The sequence below is a fragment of the Phragmites australis genome, chromosome 3 (assembly GCF_958298935.1).
Source record: "Phragmites australis chromosome 3, lpPhrAust1.1, whole genome shotgun sequence".
NCBI classification, from domain to species: Eukaryota; Viridiplantae; Streptophyta; class Magnoliopsida; order Poales; family Poaceae; genus Phragmites; species Phragmites australis.
The window spans coordinates 20,918,960-20,927,520 of record NC_084923.1 but is presented as its reverse complement, the minus strand read 5'-3'; the positions used below and the strand labels follow the sequence as shown (position 1 = coordinate 20,927,520).

At 45.3% G+C, this 8,561-nt stretch overlaps 1 protein-coding gene across 4 annotated transcripts; it reads left to right on the top strand.

Annotated features, from left to right (window-relative positions):
* Positions 1-3,482: 3,482 nt before the first annotated feature.
* Positions 3,483-7,897, top strand: LOC133912595 (KH domain-containing protein HEN4-like). Of its 4 annotated transcripts, none has more exons than XM_062355424.1 (8): positions 3,483-3,650; positions 4,745-5,314; positions 5,521-5,949; positions 6,044-6,301; positions 6,389-6,655; positions 6,748-6,806; positions 7,362-7,434; positions 7,602-7,897. In XM_062355424.1, exons 2-7 carry the CDS (start codon positions 4,748-4,750, stop codon positions 7,408-7,410), a joined length of 1,629 nt encoding a protein of 542 aa, XP_062211408.1. In that variant the 5' UTR covers positions 3,483-3,650; positions 4,745-4,747; the 3' UTR covers positions 7,411-7,434; positions 7,602-7,897. The 4 variants fall into 4 exon arrangements, with proteins under 4 accessions (XP_062211408.1, XP_062211407.1, XP_062211406.1 ...); XM_062355423.1 differs by having other exon boundaries at positions 7,539-7,897; XM_062355422.1 differs by having other exon boundaries at positions 7,534-7,897.
* Positions 7,898-8,561: the final 664 nt, after the last annotated feature.

The window sequence follows — 8,561 nt, the reverse complement described above, 5'->3', positions numbered from 1 at the left end:
GTATAGGGTAGTTTCCAACCTAGAAGGTTTTATAAAAGTTCTTATACTTGTCAGCAAAGCCCTCGAAAGAAAGCTATCATTTCTATTAAAACTATCGACAGAAAGTGGGCCACATTTGTTAGACCCATGCTCCCTGAAACACACATCTTAGCCGTATTTCCTAACACCTCCGCTCCCTTTTGTTCTCCTTCTGAAGTCCTTCTCCGGCAAAATTTGAAGGCAAGAGGTATGGATCTGTTTTTTTTTATTGATTTGCTTAGATGGGAAATATCAAAGTTAGATTATACGGCGGTCAAACAGTTTGCATGTTTTGGGTGCTTTGATATGGTTTCAAGCATTTCAATCTATTTGGGGATATTCCCAAACAACACTCATTTCACCTCACTAGAACTCGAGACAGGTTGAGCTCTCTAGGGTGCAAATTAGTGAACCTAAGGATACCTACTGATGCTCTTAATTAATTACACTAGTTCTCTTAAAATTTACTCAACTTGAGAAAAATAATATTATTGGTTGAATTAAAAAGGATCAGTGGGTACCTTTAGATTCACCAATTTACACCCCTAAGCTCTCCCTTTGCCTAGCATGCAATTTTGTGGTTGGTTTGCGCTGCAAATAAGCCTGCTAATGGTGTGAAAACCTAGCCAAACCCACCCTAACCAATTTGAACGTCATCCAACTTTTGAAACCAATCAAAACCACGCTCTTCGTTATTCCACCCAAACCGATCAAGCCCACTTTGCCTTTTCCACCCAAACCGGACCAAACAACTCAGCTATCCGGTTTCAACCCGATTATTTAGCCCAGTATCAAACAATTCTAGGACCAATCCATGAGCCCACACCACAGCTGTCGGAGGGTTAACTCCTGTCGCAGGGATCCTGATGGACCCCTTTTTAGAGATTCGGCCGGAGGATGATCCTGAATATGTTTGCCAGAGAAATAAATGGGTATAAATGCGATGGCCGACGGGGTGGAATGATCTAGTGCGGAACGAAGTAAATGCACTGGGGTTTAGACAGGTTCGGGCCACACGGAGGCGTAACACCCTACTCCTGTATGGATATTATAAGTGCCCTGAGAATGTCCCTCAAGGATGTTGCTGGTTACAAGAATGTTTGTCTATCCTAGAGCCTGGGGCTCCTTGTTCTTCGGTCTGTACGTATTTGTTGGCCTTGGGTGCCTTTGGGCTTCTTGATCTTCTCTTCTCTTCTCTACTCACTTCCCCTGGGATTTTCCCACCTTCGAGAGATTATCTAACTTGTCGAGCTTATTTTTGCGCCTGTCTTTGTCCGTGCTGCCGGCTGCTTTAAATACCCACCGGCAGTAGTGTACCCCGAAGGGGAGGGCACGAGTTCCAAGGCACCATAAATGGAAAGGGCGTCATCATAGCCTCTGTGTGAAGTGACCGGGGGTGGAAAAAGCGCCCCGCGCCCGGTCATCCGTCACCATAAATGCACTGGCAACGGGCGCCGTGGAGAGGGCCCACCGGGCAGCCGCAGAGCGGCCCGGCGTGCCCGCCCTGTCTTGTTCTCCTGCCACAGCAGCGCGGCAGACGGAACGCCTCGGCCCTCACGACGTTATCCCGAGACGTGCCGGATGGCACGGGATGGGACCCGTGCATTTAATGTCCCCACGCCCTTTTGCCAGAATGTGGCAGGAACTGACACCGAGCGTGGCGGGAGCAGTTGGAGGTGATAGGCCACGCACGCTCTTAAATGCGGCCTCGAGCCTTTGACTGGCTGACACCTCATCAGTGGGCCCCTGTGGGGGCCACTGTCAGGGGGCTTCCTGGGTCGTCGGGGAACCGAGTGCTCGGGGGGTCACTGTTCACCTCCCCGAGCACTCTCTCCCGAGAATGCCCTTCCTCGGTCGTCGGGGAACCGAGTGCTCGGGGGCTACTGTTCACCTCCCCGAGCACTCTCTCCCGGGCACGCTTGTATGGATCCTCGGGGGATCGAGTGCTCGGGGGCCACTGCACGCAGCCCCAAGCACTCTCTCCCGAAACTTCCTTCAGTGGGCCCTTGGGATACTTGGGTGCCCAGGGGGCCACCACTTGCGGCCCCGGGCACACTTCTCCCGGTACTTAGCTTTCCTGATCGTCGGGGGACTCAGGTGCTCGGGGGTCACCGTATACCTCCCCGAGCACTTTCTTCCCAGCACTTAGACTTCGCAGATCATCGGGGAACCTGGGTACTCGGGGACCACTGGCCGTGGCCCCAAGCATCCTCTCCCGGGACTTAATCTTTTTTACCTTGCGGAGGAGACTCCGCGGGATGGCGCCACGTGGCGGATTGCTGGCCTGGCCTCGAGATTCGGGGACCCCCGGTTCCTGATTCACTGACAACCGCCCATGGTGCCCAGGCACTAAGCAGTCGCGTTCGCCGCTACAGCGGCCCTGGCAGAGCATGCGTGGTTGGTGTTATGCATGCTGCCTATGGCTGGCATTTGTGCTGGTGGGGCTGGTGTTCTTGGGCACCATCGCAACAGGGGGTGTTCTACGTGATGTACCACCTGTAGCTGCTCACCTTTGTAGTCACCTTGCTGCAGCATCACTTCCTGCATCGAGTTCTTCGTCACAACCCGTAAACCAAACGACAAGATCAATTTCGCATACAATGACATCGCGACAACGTTCTCCGCTGATGGCATAGGCATCGGCGACAGCTTGATCCTAGGGTTCCTCCACCCCGCGGGGAACATGATCATCATACGCGTCGCTTCCTCCACCACTACCATCATAGTCAACCTTGTCGAGGCGTCCGCACTCAAATCCAAGAAGTCCCACACCATGTCTATGCAAATGGACTCAAAAGGTGAGGTTCTAAATCAGGGTTTTTGTTTGTGCGGGGGAAGGGAAGTGGCAACAATGAGCGTAGTGGAGGGTTGGCGGCGATAGGGTGACTGATTCAGGGTGAAACTCGGTGTTAGCGCATAGGTTGAAAACAATTTAGACCGAAAATTTGGAACCTAAACCAAACTGGTCCTAGCATGCATCCAAACCAAACCAACTTGTGAGCTATGTCACCCCGTTTCAATCCATCCACACCAACTCATATTGGAATTCAAACCGTTAAAACCATCTCCCTCCCCACAAACCACTAGCAAGCAGGCTTTGGGTCTGTTTGTTTAGGCTTTTTCTTCTGACTTTTCTACTGTCAGAAGTCTAAACAAACCAAAAGCTTGCTTCTAAGAAAATAAACTAGAAATTAAGAAACTAGTTGAGAGTAGCTTTTCAGAGAAATGATATGCTGAGAAGCTAAAAATTTATTATAAAAACCAATAGTTAAAATCTAAAAAATAGCTTTTAAAACACTAAAAACGCATCTTTTTAAAAAAAGAAAAAAACAGAAATCCAAATCAACATACCTTAAGCTGCAAAACGACCGGTCTCTAGTGTGGGCTTTAGGGCCCCTCGGTCTGGCCCGGCCCACTCATCGTACCACCCGAAATCCACGAGCTTCGCCTTAATAAAATTCGTCCCCCGGCTTTCTTCCTGCCTTTCCCATCCCCTCCTCCCTTGCCCTCTGCTCCTCGATTCCTCGCCGCCGCTGGTCTGGTGGCTCCATCCATCCTCTCACCGCTGCGTCTTCCTCGGACGCCAACGCAGGTCCCTCGCGCCTAGGGTTCTCGAAGTCCGTGTCGCCAAGGTCAGTGCCCCCCAGGCCCTCCTCTTCGCCTTCCCACGCCCTGGCGTGGGCTCCAAGCGTAGATCCGTTCTTTAGGGCCCCCTTTCGTGCCGAGCCTGCGTATTGCTGTGAGTTTGGGATCTGGGCGCCGGGATTGGCCGCGTCCAGGGCTTACTCGGTGGAGGCAGTGCTGTTTCCGCGAATTGTTTGGTTCTGTAAGATGTAGCTGAGCGAAGTTGGACCGATTATTTGGGTATTTCTTGCCTGAGGGATGTGCCCCTGCGACGGGGAAGGTTTAGGCCCTGTTTGGTTCAGTTCTTGTGCCTTTTGCCACTCAGAAGTAGAAAACTAAACTAAACAGTCCGATTTTGAAAATAGCTTCTCAGAAGCAAAAGTTGTTATTATTACTATAAGCTAAAAGCTGGTGTGGAGGAGCTTTTATAGCTTCCGAGGGATGATGTAATGAGATGTTATGAGGGGTATTACATATATTATATATTTCATCCGTATTAAAAGTTAATTCAAAAGCAGCTTTTTAACCGCAGTTTTGAAAAGCAGCTTTTGAAAAAGCCTCAGCCCAACCAAACATGCCTTAGTTCGTGGATAGATGACTCTTTTTTGAGTTTGACTCTGGGTAGATGCCTGTCTGTCTGTGCCCTAGTTCGATGCGTCTGATTCGGGTAGCTTTGTTGATTAGGTTTTGGAAAGAATTGAAAAAGGTGCTATTTTCTCGTAGAAATGTCTATTCTGTAGTTTGGAAAAAATGCATAATTTGACCTAGTGATAACAGAATACCCGAATTTTCTTAGTCAAAGTGTTAGCCACGATACCATAGCCCTAGTATGCATCTTTAACGAGCAGTTATGATTGCCTTTGTTAGGAAAGGCCACATCTTTTTTCTGTTGGATGGTATTGGAGTTTTGCAGTTCAGTGATTTCAAGATGGATTTATTGCGCAAACGCTTTTTAAAACATAAAATATTGGCCTATCGGAAAAGGGGGTTCACTTCTACCATTTGACAAGCTCTGCTTTTAATGACATTGCAGATTGGCATTTACTTTCGCATTTATTTGATGCAATATTCTGTGTTGTGACTGTTTTATTTCTGCTTCCAGATAATGGCTGGCCACCGAAACAGTCATGGAAAGCGCCACACTGATTATGCTGAAAATGGAGGCGGTAAGAGAAGAAATCCTGGTGATGATACCTATGCTCCTGGTCCAGATGATACTGTCTATCGCTACCTCTGCGCCTCTAGAAAAATTGGGAGTATCATTGGCAGGGGTGGAGAGATTGCAAAGCAATTGAGGAATGAAACTCAAGCTAAGATTAGGATTGGTGAGAGTGTTCCTGGGTGTGATGAGCGAGTTATCACAATATTTAGCTCAAGCAGGGAAACTAATACCCTTGAAGATGCTGAAAATAAGGTTTGCTCTGCTCAAGATGCTCTCTTTAGAGTTCATGAGAGGCTTGCCACTGACGACGGTCCTGGACACGAAGACAGTGAAGAAGTTTTACCTCAAGTTACTGTTCGCTTGCTTGTGCCATCAGATCAGATTGGATGCATTATTGGAAAAGGTGGGCATATCATCCAAGGAATCCGCAGTGAGACTGGTGCGCAAATACGTGTGCTTAGTAATGATCATATTCCTGCATGTGCCATTAGTGGCGATGAACTTCTCCAGGTTGGTCATTTCTCACATCTTATCCTACATTACCTGTACAGGCTGTACTACTATACGCGTGTATGTGTCTATCCTGTGTTTTTGTGTGATGCTGGTCTTATCTGTATATAGAATGTATACAACATTAAATTTTACTGAAACTTGAATATGTACCGGTACAAGTAGTCAATATTTAATAATAATGCTTCCAATCTTTTTGACACTAGATATCTGGGGACGCTGTAGTTGTCAAGAAGGCTCTTCTTCAAGTTTCATCTCGCCTCCATGACAACCCATCTAGGTCACATCATCTTCTATCATCCAGCTTGACCCAACCTTATCCAGGAAGCTCGCACCTTGGTAGTTCCTCTACGGCACCTGTTGTAGGGCTTACTCCTGTAATTTCTCCTTATGGAGGATACAAAGGTGATGTGGCAGGAGATTGGCCTTCCATATACCAACCACCCAGGAATGAGAGCTCCGCAAAGGAGTTTAGTTTGCGTTTGCTTTGTGCTGCTGCGAATGTGGGAGGTGTAATTGGGAAGGGTGGCGGAATTATCAAACAGATTAGGCAGGAATCTGGAGCATTTATCAAAGTTGATAGCTCTAGTTCAGGTGCTGAAGATGACTGCATAATTACAGTTTCTGCAAAGGAGGTATTTTCTTCCTCGTCTGGTACCCATTTAGTAAGCCTCAATACTTTTTGTAAGTTGTGTTTCCTGACCAATGCTGTCTATTTATTCCATGCAGTTCTTTGAAGATCCTGTCTCTCCAACAATTGATGCTGCTGTACGTCTACAGCCTAGATGCAGTGAGAAAAGTGATTCAGAATCAGGGGAGCCATCATACACAACACGCTTGTTGGTGTCAACATCACGTATTGGGTGTTTAATCGGCAAAGGTGGTTCAATCATCACTGAGATTCGGAGATCATCTAGAGCAAACATTCGCATCCTTTCTAAGGAAAATGTTCCAAAAGTAGCAGCAGAAGATGAAGAGATGGTTCAGGTAATGATTTGTACTTTATGCTCGTCTTTGTTATCAGTCTTTTGTGATGCCACAAGTTTTCAACATAGTGATTTTTCTGTACACTAGATCAGTGGAGACCTTGATGTTGCAAGAAATGCTCTTGTGCAAATAACTACAAGGCTGAAAGCCAATTTCTTTGAAAGAGAGGGCACATTATCAGCATTACCACCTGTGGTCCCGTACCATCCTTTGCCTGCTGGTGTGTCGGATGAACCAAGGTATCTAGGAAGAGACCCTAAGCCTGCTGGGCATGGTTATCTATATTCAAGTGGATATCGTGCATCAGATGATATAATTCCTGCTGACAGTTATGCAAATTATGGCAGCTCCCAGGTATAGCTTATGTCACTGTCTTCTTTGCTAATCTTGTTGACAGCTTACCTTCAAGATTTTCATTCCATAACATCTACTGAACCTTTCTCTAGGCCTCTGGAGGAGGATATGGGGCTTACAGTGGGTACAGTGGTCGCTCTAGCAGCAGTGGGTAAGGATGGCCGTTTTTTGAATTGATCAGTATAGAGATTCGTCCATTTTGATACATAATTAAGTATAAAATTGTTAATGTATTAGCACCATAGGATATAAGGCCTAATTAGTTCATTGGTCCTTTATTATGCGTTGTGCTCATGTATCACTTTCTGATTGACAATGTTTTTCGTCAGGTTAATTGACCAGTATAAAGATTCATTCATTTTGATTCATAATTAAGTGTAAAATTGTTAATGTATCAGCACCTTAGGATATAAGGCCTACTTAGTTCATTGGTTCTTTATTATGCATTGTTCTCATGTAGCACATTCTGGTTGACAATGTTTTTCATCAGGTTAATTGATCAGTATAGAGATTCATTCATTTTGACACATAATTAAGTATAACATTATTAATGTATCAGTATAGAGATTCATTCATTTTGATACATAATTAAGTATAACATTATTAATGTATCAGCCCCTTAGGATATAAGACCTACTTAGTTCATTGGTCTTTATTATGCATTGCGCTCATGTAGCACTTTCTGATTGACAATGTTTTTCATCAGGTTATCTGGTCATAATTCTCTTCCCTATGGAAAGCGTCATGGTTATTAGGATTTAAATTGATAAATAAAACAGGTATGGTTCCTCCACCTTGTCTTGACATGTCATAGAATGATTATGTGATTGAGCCTTTATCCTTACTGCTTATCTGCCTTTTGAACACATTTAACCCAGTTCAGCTATCTTCTGATGGACCTGTTATTTTCACCTTTGCCCCGCTACCCCCCTCCTGTACTAAAAAGAGCCAAGACAAATGAAGTTTGGAGCCTGCTTATTGGAGCCCCTTCCCAAACCAGATGAACCAAGAGTATGGCCCAACCCGGAAGCTTTGCTTAAGAGGACCTGCCTGGATGCCCTAGACCATCTGTTTTCCCTCGCATACTACATTTACTTATATTTTCCTACGGGCCTGTGTTTGAAGCCCCTCCGTAAATGTTCCAAACCTATGTATTGAAAGGTCACATTTGAAACTGCTTGTATTTGTTCACTTGGAACTTGCTTCACCTTAGTGGCTTGTGTTGAAATACTCTGTTTCCTATCCGCCGTCCAAAAGCTAGAAATATGTTACTTAAAGAAAAAAAAACTAGGGAGATGTTGCTTGCCCTTTATCGGAAGATGTGGGTTACCTATCAATGATATGTCTAATTGCCCATTCCTGAAAGTAATGCCAAAACCATATGCTGTTCTTTAAAGTAGCACAAGAGACAAGCATACCGAACTTGTTGCTATATGCGGACATTTCCTTGAGACAATTGCACCACTGCAACTTACAATTTGTAGCCTGGAGATCCTCAATGAGCTTGAAATATGCTAGCATGAATTCTAGTTTACCTTTAAACAGATTTCAACGTGATGTTTTGAAGTATCAAAGGTTAAGATCTTAATTTGTAGTTAGCTGGAAGCTTTTGTTTGTGTTGATTTAGATCACAAAGGACTTAACATGCACTAGGCATGCACATGATCTCATTGGATCCTTTGAGCTGATGCGCATGTGTTGCTCTGGTGCTTAAAATGAGTATCGGTAATTTCCAAAGTGTCTACTATGCACTATCATGTTGGATAAACTGTATGCCAAAGTTTGCAAAAGTGCATGGATGAGGATGCACTCCCAAGTTTTGCAGGTTCACCATCAATTTTATTCAGAAGTTCTAAGTTTACAAGACGTATGCTCTTATCAGGCTTGAGCTCCTTTATGTTTGGGA